This window comes from Dendrobates tinctorius, unplaced genomic scaffold (assembly GCF_039654945.1).
Source record: "Dendrobates tinctorius isolate UK_male_01 unplaced genomic scaffold, ASM3965494v1 ptg000206l, whole genome shotgun sequence".
NCBI classification, from domain to species: domain Eukaryota; kingdom Metazoa; phylum Chordata; class Amphibia; order Anura; family Dendrobatidae; genus Dendrobates; species Dendrobates tinctorius.
This window is the reverse complement of record NW_027361873.1, coordinates 4,047,139-4,063,410: the sequence shown is the minus strand read 5'-3', so window position 1 is coordinate 4,063,410 and position 16,272 is coordinate 4,047,139. Positions and strand designations below refer to the sequence as shown.

Sequence of the window (16,272 nt, the reverse complement as noted above, 5' to 3'; positions counted from 1 at the left end):
ATCCTATTAGGCAAAGCATTTAATTATGAAATTGTGTCTTCACTGCTGTGCAGCCTAAAAATAAAAACACCTGGAGCTCAAGGAACATATACTCCTTTTTTAACAGAGAGGAACTCTCTTGCAAGAACATATATTTAAGGAGATGGGAGACCTACCTTGGGACTGTTGTTCCGATTGAGCAATGGGACATTGCCATAAAAAATACGTATAAATCTACCATATCAATGACTCTTCACGAGTCTTACTTCAAACTACTTACCAGGTGGTATTACACGCCTATCAGACTCTCCCACATTAATCAGGCCCACTCCCCCCATTATTATAGAGGATGTGAACAGGTGAATCTTTACCACATCTTTTGGTGTTGCCCGACACTAAAACGTCTCTGGCTCCAGGTTTCTCGTCATATTGACTCATTTACAGACAATTTTACCCTGACTCCCCAAAAAGCATTGCTTTCTTTGGTCTTGGATCAATTACACCCGTCAGTGAGACAGTTAGTTATTCACATCCTTTTGGTAGTTAAAAATAACTTGGCTTACTTTTGGAAGAAGCCTGACCCTCCTAAATTTTCAGATATCCTAGACAAAATCTACCAACATAATGCTTTCGAATGTAGGTTTGCAGTTAGTAACAATAATATTCTCGCCCATACTAATAAGTGGAATGTCTGGAACAGTAAATTTAGACGAGTTTACATTTTTCTCATGCACCTCCTTAAGTGGTTGGACTAGACCGCCTTCTTGTATCTCCTCCTTAAAGGTTCAGCATTATTGTGCCTCTTATTGACATTAGTATTTTGTATTCTTATTAATGTATGCTTTGCTACAAGGGTTCTCTATTTTTTATGACCCTTACCCTTCCTATGTACATTTACCCTTTTCCCCTCCCTTTTTCTTGTTCCCCCTCCCTAACTACCTCCCAGTTTTATAAAAACTTTAATAAAAATATTTAAATACAAAATACTGATGGAGCAACAACCCACAAACCTACCAATTCATGGAGGGGGTGATTGCCTAGTATTAAAAATGCACACAGATGAGGCTTGCATAGGATGCCAGTTACACAGGTGCGTGTGATGTACAGTGTCTGGCTTGTTACAGGATATTGATGACGGACATACTATAGATCAGGCGGGCTCTGCCCAGAACTATAAGTATGAAGCTCGTCTGAACAGTCCATCTTTAGGAGTGAAGATACCACTTGAGAAAACTCCTTTAACCTCTTCGCGACCACCCACAGTAGATAAACGTTGGCCCTTGCTGGGCTTTGTGCAGCGCCGACGTTTATCTACTGTCGGCGGTTTTGTGCCCCCCGGGACCCCCTCATACCTTATAACGCGGGGATCCCGGTGCACAATGCATGCTGGGACCCCCGACGTCATCGAGACCTGATTGGTTCAGGTCCTGATGACGTCGCGTCACAGCAGCCAATGAGAGAGCTCGCTGGGAAAGCTGCTTGTTTCCCGGCGATCTCCCTCATTATAACGCGACTTCTCCTCTGAGCTCATGCTGACAGATGAGCAGAGGTGAAGCAGCGTTACAGTGTGACTAGATCGCTGCCTGGCACAGCTGATCGCTGCCTGGCACAGCTGTGTCAGGCAGCGATCTTGTCACACAGTAACGCTGCTTCTCCTCTGATCATCTGTCAGTGTGAGATCAGAGGAGAAGTGGCGTTACTATGTGCCGGGCAGCGATCTTGTCACATAGTAACGCTGCTTCTCCTCTGATCATCTGCCAGTGTGAGATCAGAGGAGAAGTGGCGTTACTATGAGTCAAAAATACAAAAAATAAAAAACACAAAAATAAAAAAAAAAGTAAAGAAAAAAAAGCAGGTAGGCAGGCTAGGGCTATGTCTAGGGTTAGGGCTAGGGTTAGGGTTAGGGTTAGGGCTAGAGTTAGGGCTAGAGTTAGGGGTGTGTTGGGGTTAGGGTTGGAATTCGAATTGGGGGTTTCCACTGTTTAGGTACATCAGGGGCTCTGTAAATGCAATATGACGCCCGCAGACCATTCCATCAAAGTCTGCATTCCAGAACGTCACTACTTCCCTTCCGAGCCCCACCGTGTGCCCAAACAGTGGTCCCCCCCCACATGTGGGGTACCAGCGTACTCAGGACAAATTGGACAACAACTCTTAGGGTCCAATTTCTCCTGTTACCCTTGTGAAAATAAAAATTGGGAGCTAAAAGATCATTTTTGTGGAAAAAAAATGATTTTTTTATTTTCACGGCTCTACATTATAAACTTTAGTGAAACACTTGGGGGTTCAAAGTGCTCACCACACATCTAGATAAGTTCCTTGGGGGGGGTCTAGTTTCCAAAAAGGGGTCACTTGTGGAGGATTTCCACTGTTTAGGCACATCAGGGGCTCTGCAAACGCGACATGACACCCGCAGACCATTCCATCAAAGTCTGCATTCCAAAACGTCACTACTTCCCTTCCAATCCCCACCGTGTGCCCAAACAGTAATTTTCTTCCACATATGGGGTACCAGTGTACTCAGGACAAATTGGACAACAACTTTTGGGGTCCAATTTCTCCTGTTACCCTTGTGAAAATAAAAAATTGGGGGCTAAAAGATCATGTTTGTGGAACAAAAATGATTTTTTATTGTCATGGCTCTACGTTATAAACTTCTGTGAAGCACTTGGGGGTTCAAAGTGCTCACGACACATCTAGATAAGTTCTTTAAGGGGTCTAGTTTCCAAAATGGGGTCACTTGTGGGGGTTTCCACTGTTTAGGCACATTAGGGGCTCTCCAAATGCGACATGGCGTCCTATCTCAATTCCAGCCAATTCTGCATTGAAAAAGTCAAACGGCACTCCTTCCTTTCTGAGCTCTGCCGTGTGCTCAAACAGTGGTTTAGCCCCACATACGGGGTATCGGCGTATTTGGGAGAAATTGCACAAAAAAATTTGTGGTTCATTTTCTGTTTTTACACTTGTGAAAATAAAAAAAATGGTTCTCAAGTAAAATGTTTGTGAAAAAAAGTTAAATGTTTATTTTTTCCTTCCACATTCCATTCATTCATGTGAAGCACCTGAAGGGTTAATAAACTTCTTGAATGTGGTTTTGAGTACATTGAGAGGTGCAGTTTTTAGAATGGTGTCACTTTTGGGTATTTTCTGTCATATTGACCCCCCAAACTCACTTCAAATGTGAGGTGGTCCCTAAAAAAAATGGTGTTGTAAATTTTGTTGTAAAAATGAGAAATCGCTGGTCAACTTTTAACCCTTATAACTTAAAAAAAAAAAAAAATTATGTTTCCAAAATTGTGCAGATGTAAAGTAGACATGTGGGAAATGTTATTTATTAACTATTTTGTGCGATATCACTCTCTGATTTAAGGGCATAAAAATTAAAAGTTTGAAAATTGCAAAATTTTCAAAATTTTTGCCAAATTTCGATTTTTTTAACATATAAGCGCAGTTCATATCTAAGAAATTTTACCACTATCCTGAAGTACAATATGTCATGAGAAAACAATGTCAGAATCAGCAGGATCCGTTGAAGCATTCTAGAGTTATGGCCTCATAAAGTGACACTGGTCAGAATTGAAAAAATTGGCCTGGTCACGAAGGCAAAAACAGGCTCAGGCGCGAAAGGGTTAAAAAGATTTAAATGCATACAGCATATACTGTAAAGAAAGAGCCCACGACTAATGTAAAATAAATGTATAATGGCAGGACTATTCCGGCCTCTTAAGCTACCTTTTCAGTATTACTAGAACTTTTATTCTGGATTTGACAGGTGAACACACATGACACAGACACACAGAGAATGTTCTGCAGCGGATGGACGATTTGTAGACATCAGAGATCTATCTGAGCTCCTGTATCCCACTTGTTGATGTTGCTACAAAGGAATATATAAGTCACCTGCCCAGCAAATGACAACGTGAAGCAGCAGCACAATACAACGCCATTTCTGTATACCTGAGGGCTGAGCAGCAGCTTGTAGCTGTGCTGTGTCGCTGTCCTCTTGTGCAGGAGCAGAGATTTGAACTTCTTTTTCTCTATGTCATTGAACGTGTCAAACACAACTGCCAGGAGCTGAAGAATAAAAAGCGATTATGAAGAAAGAGTAAAAGGAAAAGCGTCCAAAAACACTTGATTCCTTGAGATTTCTAGTATTTTTGATCCATTTGAAAACATATTTGTAATAGCAGTTATGGTGTATTAGAAGCAAAAAGAGCCCAAGACAATAAATTCGACACCTTGGCCCCAATTCATTAAGAGCGGCATTCTGTTTGCCAGTTTTAATAATAGGAGTGGAGTAACGTGTCAAATTCATTATTACACATGCGATTTAATTGGATTTAACGCATCTTTCAATATTCATGCCCCACCGTTAGAAGCGTGCACCACTCAGGGGCTGGTGTACATTTCCATCATAATTCAGGCCAATGTGTGGTGTAAATTATGATGCATTTATCGGGGGCATTTGGCCATGCCCCATCCAAGCTTCACCTACTGTTTATAAAAGTATAGGACTGAGGTGAAAATGACAAAACTTCAAATTGCGCAAAAAATTTTGACCTTTCAAGCAGCTTTATGTCAGAATTATGACAAAAAATGCTCGATGAACAACTTTGATTTAAAGGGAATCTGTGATAGTATTCACCCTCCCCCGCTCCTTACTGATCTCTGTGTTTGGCTGCAGCAGTCATATCACAACAGCACTGCAGTCGATCACAGAGACCGGAGAAGAGGCAGGGAGACGGACCTGGACCCCGTTGAGGGGATTTCCTGCTCTCTTAGGTTATGTATATAAAAGTATTAAGGGTTTAGTCTTCTAAAAGTGTAAAATTTCTTATTATTTTGTATTTATACATGTATAAATGTGTCCAAAAATAAATCACCATTTTTATCATGACTGTGAGGTCAATATCTATGAAAATAATCAAGAAAGCCCCAAAGACAGAGTGGAGATGCAGCGGGAAAGCATGATCCCCTCCTTTCTATTTATGGGTGGTGGTCCTAGATACTGAGCCCCCAGTGATCATACATAATAAATTTATATCTGTCCCTGTTGAAATATGATAGTAATGGGATACTGTCACGGTGTGACTCTACCCCAACGGGTGGTCAGTCAACGGACGGCGCAACTCACACACAACGGGATGAAAAAAGTGAAAGTGAGGTCCTAGTGATAGGGAATGAGGGATGGTCACCACCTAAGCTCAGCCTGAGCCTGTCCCTGCACTCCCCTAACATCCTATGCAGGTCCTTCCCCTTGCCGCCGTTAGGAATCTAATCCCTAGTATCACCTGTCTCTGCCCTGGCTAATGCACTGACCGGCAAGGAGAACTAGCCTTTGCCACTGCAGATATTACACATAGGGAAAAGTGACAAATACCAAAAGGGACTAGGAGAAAAAACACCACACTTAGCTTATATGCACTGCTGCAAAGCTTCACACTGCAGATATCAACAGCAACAGGACTCTTAACACCAAACTTGGCAGGCACCAGAGAGCTGCTTCTGCTAGGCTGGTCTCATTAGGTGATACATCAGGTGACCTTTTAAAGAATGTAGGGTGTGGTCACTACCCACATCAGCTGACCCAGCAGCACTGCAGAGACACCAGGTTGCCAGCGGGGGAAAAACTGACATTAATCCCCGATGGCCTGAAAGGATAAAAGCTTTAACTTAGTGGAGCCAGAACTGCCAAAAATCCAAAAATGGATCGTGACAGTACCCCCCTTTCAGTGAGGGGCCTCTGGACCCTCAACACCGGACCTCACCAGAAAACGACATACAGTGAGGATGCCTCGATCCACCAGAGTTCACCTCGGCAGTCACCTGACCTTCAGGTTTATGGCAAACGCAGCCTGATGGAGAAGACAACAACATAGGCTCTGGAAGCGCCACAAATCTCCAGAGTGCCGACCTTGGCAATGAGTTGTGTACATGCCTAACTGGGGGCAACTCCAACTGGAAAGTCCCCAGGCTGAGAATGGCCGACACCCAATACGGCCCGATCACCCTAGAACTACAGGCCCCAGTAGCACATTTCCACCTGATGTTTTTGGTGGACACCTACACGTACTCATTCACACACAGATCCGGACCTGAACGTTTATTTCCACGCACACGTTTGCCATAAGATGGTGAACTCTTAGAACAACTGACAATAGAGGCGTCCCCCTGTGTCTCCACACTCACACACTCACTATGTACAGAGGGAACCACCACCCTCCCCTGACCCCTCCTCCTAAGAGGACTCCGACACACAGGGTTAGCTTGTAGTGAGTCTTGCCCCTACTCTCTGGAAGCACCTCTGCTGCCTCCACCGGAGAAGAAGGGGTAGGTTGTAGAAGGACGGCAGAGATCGTAGCTCCCAGGCAGCAGTCCTTACACGACTGATCCCAGCTAACTACTTCCCTGGACCGCCCATCTATGACCGGGTTGTGTTCTTCAACCAAGGGAGTCGGCATACCCTCAAAGATGTAGCACGACAGGGACTCTTCGTGACGAGACCCTATACGCAGGTGTATATCATTTACAACTTGGGTTAGCCTCCCCTGGCTGAGTGGGACAGTCAATGGCCTGAAAGCTTAAGGCTGAGTTCACATAGCGTTAATGGTGTGCATTTAACGCATCCGTTACATAGCGGCATTCACGCTATTTAACGGATGCGTTAACGCACCCATACACTGCTATAGACGAGTGCATCGCTAATGCATGCCATCATCGGCATGCGTTAGAGAAGTGCCGTCATTCTGTGACGGCCCCTCGGGCGCGGGCTGCTGACTATGTTGGCTCACCGCCGGAGAGGACTGCAAACTATGTCCTACGAGGAACAGTTAAAGGATCTGGGAATGTTTAGCTTGCAAAAAAAAAAGGCCAAGTGGAGACTTAATAGTGGTCTACAAAGGGATGTCACAGTGTAGAGGGATCATCCTTGTTCTCGTCTGCGCATGGAGGTACGAGAAGCGATGGGGTGGAGCAGGGGGGAGAGGATACAGATTGGATATTCAAAGGACTTTTTGGCAGTGGAGGTGGTCGGTGAGTGGAGCAAGCTGCCACAAGAGTTAGCGAGTTTTCCTTCAGTGTAGGTCTTCGGACAGAGGCAGGACAGAGGCAGGACGGACATCTGTCTAGGATAGTTTAATGAGTCCTGCATTGAACAGGGTGTTGGATATGGTGACCCTTAAGGTCCCTTCTGACTCTAGCATTCTATGATTCTATAGTTTAGAAAATTGGTCCTAGATTTGTGTCTAAAATGGGAACTTACATTGTGAGCCCATTTGAGACCAAGGATGAAATGTGGAATGACAATCGCTGCAGAAAAAAAGTGATCCTACATAAAAAGCTAATAATGAGAACTAATAATAAATACCTGGATATATAGCTGGCACTGAATCTTACTGTGGATTCATTTTTTTACATCATTAAAATACTGCTCTGTATCTTAACGATATGAAATAAAGTCAGATTTTAATAAACACTCTGAGGAATGATATCTCTAGCTATACATCCATCTATGCACAGACAAACAAAACATACATTATAATTCATTCAGTACCGGTTTACTGTATTTACATTGTAAATTTAGTCTGAAGGCAGGAAATCCACCAAGGAACACATCGGAAAATAGCCATAAAGGCCAGCTTATCACAGTCTCCGATGGACAGTTGATGTTGATATTCATTTGCTACCAATATTTGTTACTATCATTTGAAAACTGTCATGTCTGGTGCTGCCCAATGTGTACTTTATGAGGCTGTTAACTCTGATTGACTTATCTTCTGCAGCAGATGTAATTCTTGGTCTTCCTTTCATGAAGTAGTGCTCAAAGTCAATTTCACATTAGCATTTGATGGTTTTTATGACAGATTTTGAGGATACACTCTAATTTTGCAAACCGCTCCAGGTGTCTCATATTTGAAGGGAGCCTGCTCTCAACAGCAATTTTAACCCGTCTGTGCCATCCGACGTACTATTCCGTCCATGTGACCTGGGCCTGTCTGACCATGGATGGAATAGTACGTCATGGTCTTTAATGCGACACTGAAGTCGTGGTGATCGCATTGAAATTCCAGCGCCATCTTACCTCAGGGAAGTTGGTGTCGGCATCCCAGGGGATGTCCCTGCCCACCCTCCTTCATGATAGCTGTGATTGGCTGGTTCTTTTTTTCTTTTAGCTTTTTCTTTTCAAACAAGTTTACACCAAGCACATACACAAACAGTTAAAAATAAAGTTCTTAACACAAGCACCATATTTCATTAAAAAAATGTCCCACCCATCACATTCGTCCCAACAGCGCTATTCAGAGGAGGAGGCATATGCTATCCTTTCCTCCGACACTGATAGCAAGGGAGAGGATCCCACATTTCTTTATTTCTAGGATTCTTTATCCTCATCTTCCTCTTTGGGTCCTGCAGAACCGCCACGCAGATGTCCCAGGAGAGAAGATGAGGCAGCGCCCACCATTCCAGAAGATGAACAAGCACACCCCATTGCGGACCCCGTATGGACTTCGCCCCCCGAAAATTATGAGCCACCGATTCCTGATTTTGTGGCAGAATCAGGAATCAAGTTTGACACCACCGGTCTCACAGAAATAGACTTTTTCAAAGTCTTTTTCTCTGAGGATTTTGTTAATTTCATGGTGGGACAAACTAATTTATATGCTCATCAATTTTTAGAACAAAACCCCGGTTCATCGTTCATCATTTTCTAACTGGTCTCCTGTAGATGCAGTTGAAATGATGCAGTTTTGGGGCCTGGTCCTTCACATGGGGATCCTGAAGAAGCCATAAATTCGGCAATATTGGAGTGGTGATATTTTATACAACACTCTAGTGTTCCGAATGGTCATGGCCCGGACGCGTTTTAAGGCCATCCACAAATTCCTGCATTACACCGATAATGCACAGTGTCCCCCACGAGATGACCCCAACTTCGTCTGTTCAAAGTTCGGCCGGTCATAGAACACTTCAACAAAAGGTTTACTGAAGTGTATGTGCTCCAAAGGGACATCTGCGTGGATGAGTCCTTAGTTCATTTTAAGGGAAGGCTCAGATTTCATCACAACCTGCCCAGCAAGAGGGCTAGCCACAGGTTTGGAGTTTACAAAGGAAGGGACACCAGGATTGAACCCCCTGAATTTCCTCCTGTCCTGGGAGTGAGTGGGAAAATTGTGTGGGATTCGGTACACCCACTGCTGGATAAAGATTATCACCTCTACACCAATAACTTTTATACCAGCATCCCACTCTTCAAATCCCTCTCTGCGCGAGGTACCGCAGTCTGCGGTACTGTCCGCAAAAATCAGAGAGGCCTCCCAAAAACGCTACTTGGGCAGATGTTCAGAAGGGGTGACAGCAGAGACGAATGTAGCGACCACCTACTGGTGGTCAAGTACAAGGACAAGAGGGATGTCCTTCTCTTGTCCACCATTCACGGTGATGGGAGCATCCTCAACACTGTACAAGGTACCTCTACTCAGGTCGGCAAACCGGACTGTGTACTGAGGTACAACAAAGATATAGGGGGCATTCATCTCTCTGATCAACTCCTTCAACCGTACAGTGCTTTGAAAAAGGCCAAGGTGTGGTACAAAAAGCTGGCCGTGTACATCGTAGAAATAGCAATGCTCAACGCTTTCCTGCTGTCACGATGTGCAGGCCACACCAATACGTTGTACCTTCAGTTTCAGGAGGTAGTGGTTAAGGGCCTGATATTTGGCACCCAGGAAGGAGCGGGCACCAGTACTTTCGGAACTGAAGGTGCTCGTATCGTACCAGGTCAGCATTTCCTGGGGGTGGTTTCGCAAACTGGAAAAAGATGTAAGTCGCAAAAAAGGTGCCGAGTGTGTTACAAAAGGAGAATACGCAAGGACACCATTTATCAATGCGACACCTGTCACATCTAGATAAGTTCATTGGGGGTCTAGTTTCCAAAAGAGGGCACTTTTGGGGCATTGTCACTGTCTAGGCACATCTAGGTAAGTTCCTTGGGGGGTCTAGTTTCCAAAATGATGTCACTTGTGTTTTTTTTTTTTTTACTGTTTAGGCACATCAGGGGCTCTGCAAATGGAACATGACGCCAGCAGACCATTCCATCAAAGTCTACATTCCAAAACGTCACTACTTCCCTTCTGAGCTCTGCCGTGCGCCCAAACAGAGGTTCCCCCCCCCCCCATATATGGGGTATCAGCGTAACCAGGACAAATTGGACAACAACTTTTTGGGTCCAATTTGTCCTGTTACCCTTGGGAAAAATAAAACATTTGGGGACTAAAAGATCATGTTTGTGGAAAAAATATGATATTTTCACGCCAGTGCGTTATAAACTTTAGTGAAACACATGGGGGGGGGTCAAAGTGCTCCCCACACATCTAGATAAGTTCCTTGGGGGGGGCTAGTTTCCAAAATGGGGTCACTTGTGGGGTGTTTCCACTGTTTAGGCACAACAGGGACTCTCCAAATGCGACATGGCGTCAGATCTCAATTCCAGCCAATTTTGGTTTGAAAAAGTCAAAACGCGCTCCTTCCCTTCCGAGCCCTGCCGTGCGCCCAAACAGTGGTTTTCCCCCACATATGTGGTATTGGTGTACTCAAGAGAAATTGCATAACAACTTTATCTATCCATTTTCTTCTTTTACCCTTGTGAAAATAAAATGTCGCTAAGGCTGGTTTCACATTTGCGTTTTTTTTCGCGGTAATTTAGCGCTAAATAGCGCATGCGTTTTTTTTTCCTATACTTTGCATGGGATGCGCTTATGTGCGCATACACATGCGTTTGTACGCGTTTTACCGCGCATGCGTTTTTTTGCGGTATGCGCTCGGGCGCACAAAATGCAACCTGTTGCATTTTTTGTGCGTCCGATTTGCCTCAAAAAAACGCATGCGAGCGCAATGCGTTTTTTTTACAGCAAGACACCCAATATAAGTCTATGGGTGCGCATATGTGCGCATTGGCATGCTTATGTATGCGTTTTTTTGCACATGCGTTTTTTTTTGTTAACCATGGAATTTAGGGGTTTGGGTTAGAGTTAGGGTTAGTTAAGGGGGTTTAGGGTTAGGGTTAGGGTCAGGGTTAGGGTTGGGGTTAGGGTCAGGGTTAGTTAGGGTTTAGGGTTTGGGTTAGGGTTAAGTATGGTTTGGTTAAGGGTTAGGGTCAGGGTTAGGGTCAGGGTTAGGGTTGGGGTTAGGGTCAGGGTCAGGGTTAGTTAGGGTTTAGGGTTTGGGTTAGGGTTAAGTATGGTTTGGTTAAGGGTTAGGGTCAGGGTTAGGGTTAGGGTCAGGGTTAGGGTTAGTTAGGGTTTAGGGTTTGATGTGATGCACCCTCAACCTGCAGGTCAACTTGAATTTCTTTGAAACTTGATTGTGGCTGCTTTCCACCATCCAAACTATCCTGCATTGCAACCTTTCATCAATTTTTCTCTGCCGTCCACGTCCAGGGTGATTAGCTATAGTGCCATGGGTTGTACACTTCTTGATTATGTTGCACATCGTGTACAAAGGAACATCAAGATCCCTGGACATTGAGTTGTAACCTTGAGATTGTTGATATTTTTCAACAATTTTGGTCCTCAAGTCCTCAGTCAGTTCTCTTCTCCTCTTTCTGTTCTCCATGCTTAGTGTGGCACACAGTTAAGGCTGGTTTCACATTAGCGCTTTTTAAGCGCACGCACGGCCGGGGGTAGCTCCGCCCCCGAGCCGGCTCTCTGCCCGGCGTGCCCGCCCCTTGCTTGTAGCGCCGCCTCCTAGCGCACAGCGGCCCCTGCGATCGGCGCACCCTATCTTTAGCATAGGGTGCGCAGATCGTGCGCAGGCCGTGCGCTAGTTGCGCTTTGACCTGCGCTGCGCACTTTTGACGGTGCGCCGTGCGCGCCAAAATTAAACTTTTCGGATTTTGGCGCGCACGGCGCACAGTCAAAAGTGCGCAGCGCAGGTCAAAGCGCAACTAGCGCACGGCCTGCGCACGATCTGCGCACCCTATGCTAAAGATAGGGTGCGCCGATCGCAGGGGCCGCTGTGCGCTAGGAGGCGGCGCTACAAGCAAGGGGCGGGCACGCCGGGCAGAGAGCCGGCTCGGGGGCGGAGCTACCCCCGGCCGTGCGTGCGCTTAAAAAGCGCTAATGTGAAACCAGCCTAAGCAATCAAAGATCGAGACAACTTCTCCCCTTTTTACCTGTTTTCAGGTGTGATTTTCATATTGCCTACAACAGTTACTTGCCACAGGTGAGTTTGATAGAGAATCACATGACTGGAGCATAACTGTTTACTCACAGTTTTGGAAAGTTGCCAACAATTTATTTTCTCAGGATCTTTTGTGTTGTTCTAATACACACAAAGGAAATCAACATGTGTATAACAAAATTGCAATAATTTTTTGGGAGAAATACTTACATTTTCTGAAATAATTTCAAGGGTGACAACACTTTCGGCCATGACTGTATATACACGCTAAATCTACAATATTTATATGTAAAGTCTATGTTGTACAAAAGGTGGACCTTTACTTTAACAATAGAAGGAAAAGGTCCATTACCAATGTTGTCACCTTGTACATAACTACAAGATGGCAAACGTTTTATGGTTTCATAAAAGAAGTCACTCACCAGATTCATGATGAAATATAGCTCAATAGACAAGTACACAATGAAAAAGATGCATGACCATCGATTGCGTGAATATGCCGGCATCATAACATCAGGGAAACTACAATGCAGAAGGAAAATGGTTATCAAACAGCAGCTAGAATTTTCTACTGGTTGCCAGATAGAGGGCTAACAAAAAATTACTTACTTGGCAGTTGTCAAAAGTACAAAAAGACTGACCAGACTATTCTCCAGTGTGTTGAAATACTGTCAAAAAACAGAATTAAAAAAATATGTGAATATCCAATTCAGTTCACATCAATGCATCTATATGGGAATCACTATGACTTACCGGATCAGATGGATTAGGAGAAAATAAGTAGAATCCTAGCAGGAGAAAAATGAATGAAACCATTTACTAATAATATAGATAATAATGTAGGATTGAGAGAGCTAGTGAATTTGCAGTGCATTTGCTTAAATGTTTGGGAACTAATCAGAATTTCCCAAATTTCAGAATAAATTTGACCTAAAACTACATCAGATTTTCAGACCAAGTCCTGAAATCAGATAAACAGAACCAAATCAAAATAACGAGTGCAAAATATCAGATTTATAATTAGAATACAACATTTCTTTAGGATTAAGGTCAGAATTTATGACTTGGCCACTCCAAAACTTTAACTTTATTCTTCTTTAATCCCTCATCTACATCCGTCGTAAATGTACGGTGCACGTAAGTAGCGGGTGTACGGCAGTGGCTCTGCAGGTGTATGGCAGAGGGTGTATGGCAGAGCTTCGAAGGAGACCGTGATATTTACTATATGCAGCAATACTGTGGTATTAAATAAGTAATTAACTTTTTTACTTAATAACTTTTTACAGTAATAAATAGTGAAAAGTAAAAAACCAAAAAAAAAAAAAGTTCAAACCCCCTCCTGTTTTTCCTCTATTAAAATTAAAAAGTAAGAAAAAAATACATATTGTATCCTGTGCCCACAGAAGTCCAATCAAAATATAAAAATAATTAACCTGTAAATCAAAAATGCCGTAAACAGAAAAAAAAATAAAAAAATGCTAAAACTGCTGGGGGGGGGGGGGTTTCATCACAAAAATACCGTAAAAAATACTGTAAAAAGTAAAGTGTCATATCTATCCCAAAGTGGTATGAATAAAAACGTCTCACCCCGCAAAAAAAAAAAAAAAAAAAAATAAGCCCTCACACAGCTCTATTGACCAAAAAATAAAAATGTTACGGGCATCAGAAAATGGTTATAATTTTTTTTTTTTTGGAAAATTATGATTTTTTTTTTCCCCACCACTAAAATAATAATAAAAAACTGGACAAGTTTGGTGTCACCATAAGTTTACTGATGAACAGAATCATTTGCAAGTCATTTTAGCCCCCAATGTGAGCTGTAAAAACAATAGCGCAATTTCACCAGACTTGCAATTTTGCTTCCGCTTTCCAGTATACACTACGTGGTAAAAAGAATGGCATCATTTAAAAAGTACAGCTCATCCCACAAAAAAACATGCCTATGTGTAAAGAAAAATTAGAAGAAAAAAAAAAAATTGGCAGCAGTGGGAAGGGGTTAAAATGAATCTGTCATCTGTCACCGCCACCCCATCCAAGAGCAGCATAATTCCAGCAATTTATCACTAACTAGGCTGCTTGCCGCAGTTTTATAAATAAAATAACAGCTTTATCAACAGGAGATTAACATTAGAGGACTAGAAAACCTGGTGCCATGGAGTACTCCATATTCTTGAGCTAGGTATAACTCCGCCCCCACCACTGACTGCCAGCTTTCTGCTTATGCACAGTGTACACAGAAAGTTGTAAATTAGTGGTGTGGACGGGGTTATACAAGGCTCAGCATTCAGAGAACTTGTAGAACTGCAGTAGATAATACAGGGATTTTATCAAAACTGCTGCAAGCAGCCCTGTAAGTGACATAGCTTTAATCAGAGTCTTTCACTTTACATTACGTTGTTCTGAAACTACGTGGTAAAATCCTTTAGCTCTTCTTTTGTACAATAATTTCTCTTGAGATTCAGCTCATGGACAGATGTCCTGACATTTTCCTTTAGAATTTGCTGGCAAAATTCAACCTTCACTGTCCGATCAATGATGGCCCACCATCCTGGCCCAGATGCAGCAAAACTCGACCAAACCATAAAACTACCACCGCCGTGTTTCACAAACTGTATGAAGTTTTTATGCTGCAATGCAGTGCTTTTCTTTATAATAATAAAAAAGCTTTTCATATTCATATCTATTCCGTTCCGTCATACATGCAACATTTTCATCAAAGAGTGTGGTTGTGAATATATTGGTGTCTCCGGTTTCTCCACTATTTTCACCGCAAGGGCAATGAACACAATAGCACCCAGCGAGTCACGTTGACCGGCGCATGCGCACGCACGTTCTTCTCCTATTCGGCACCTCAGATTGCCTTTGTGCAGGCGCATTTCTTCTCTCCTCCTTCTGGGTCTTTTCACTCTCGGAAACCGCATCCTTGTGGACGTCACACAATGCGACCGGATATGACGGCATTCACGCACTGGTATTTAAACATGGCAGCCCAGCACAGCACTCACCCCACAAGCAGTACACAATCACTTGGATCCCGCCAACCGACTCTTGCACAGGTAAAGGTTCACTTGCACCTCACCGGATTTCCTATGGTTTCCTTTTATGTTCATTTCCTTATGTGTATACTTATACAATGTACGGATACTGCCTCAAATTTCTTGTTTTCCTTTTTTAGACATTTCTAGACTTCTAATCCTTGATTTCTATAATTATCTCTTACATTTATTTAATTTCTTCCCCTTTTTACTATTTTTTTCTTATTTTTTTTTTCCTCTTTTCATCTGGTATTATTTGATATATCCCATATGGGCCTTTATTCCTTTCCTGAAACGTCTCTACGACAGTAGCTCTGGACTGTCTCCCCACAGTGGTGACAGTGGGTAATTCTCCGCTATATAAAAATACGGAAGAACCATTCATTCACAGATGTTACTTTATGAATTCTTCCTCCCCTTCTTCCTAACTTTATGATTAGTTCTCCTTGGCAAGACCCTATGAATTCCACAGACTATGTGATAACATGTGTTTTTACTTACTTCTAACACCTATTTCTTTGAAGATGCCTCAAATATTCACAACCACACTCTTTGATGAAAATGTTGCATGTATGACATATCCTAGGAAAGGAATAGATATCAACATAAAAAGTTTCTCTCTTTATTATGATGACGGATTTACGATTATATCATAATTTTTCCTTTTTTATGTTATTTATAGATAGATATAGCTAGATAAAGATAGCGATATCCTTGACAAAGGCAATGGTGCCGAAACGTTGGATTTATACGTTCTGTTGCCTCCTGAATAGTCAGCTGTGAATAAAACAGCAATTCTTCTTTCAACATGCAGTGCATTGCGAAAGTATTCGGCCCCCTGGAACGTTTCAACCCTTTCCCACATATCATGCTTCAAACATAAAGATACCAAATGTACATTTTTGGTGAAGAATCAACAAGAAATGGAACACAATTGTGAAGTTGAACAAAATTTATTGGTTATTTTAAATTTTTGTGGAAATTCAAAAACTGAAAAGTGGGACGTGCAATATTATTCGGCCCCTTTACTTTCAGTGCAGCAAACTCACTTCAGAAGTTCATTGTGGATCTCTGAATGATC

At 42.9% G+C, this 16,272-nt stretch overlaps 1 protein-coding gene across 5 annotated transcripts in view; it reads right to left on the bottom strand.

Annotated features, from left to right (window-relative positions):
* TPCN1 (two pore segment channel 1) overlaps positions 1–16,272 on the bottom strand; it is a 153,284-nt gene that overhangs the window by 102,712 nt on the left and 34,300 nt on the right. For all 5 annotated transcript variants that reach the window (XM_073554121.1, XM_073554120.1, XM_073554123.1 and 2 more), the window contains 4 exons: positions 12,910–12,944; positions 12,766–12,824; positions 12,579–12,678; positions 3,937–4,053 (listed from right to left, as the gene is read on the bottom strand). In XM_073554121.1, the coding sequence (XP_073410222.1) occupies positions 3,937–4,053; positions 12,579–12,678; positions 12,766–12,824; positions 12,910–12,944 (311 nt within the window). The remainder of the gene's footprint in view (positions 1–3,936; positions 4,054–12,578; positions 12,679–12,765; positions 12,825–12,909; positions 12,945–16,272) is intronic.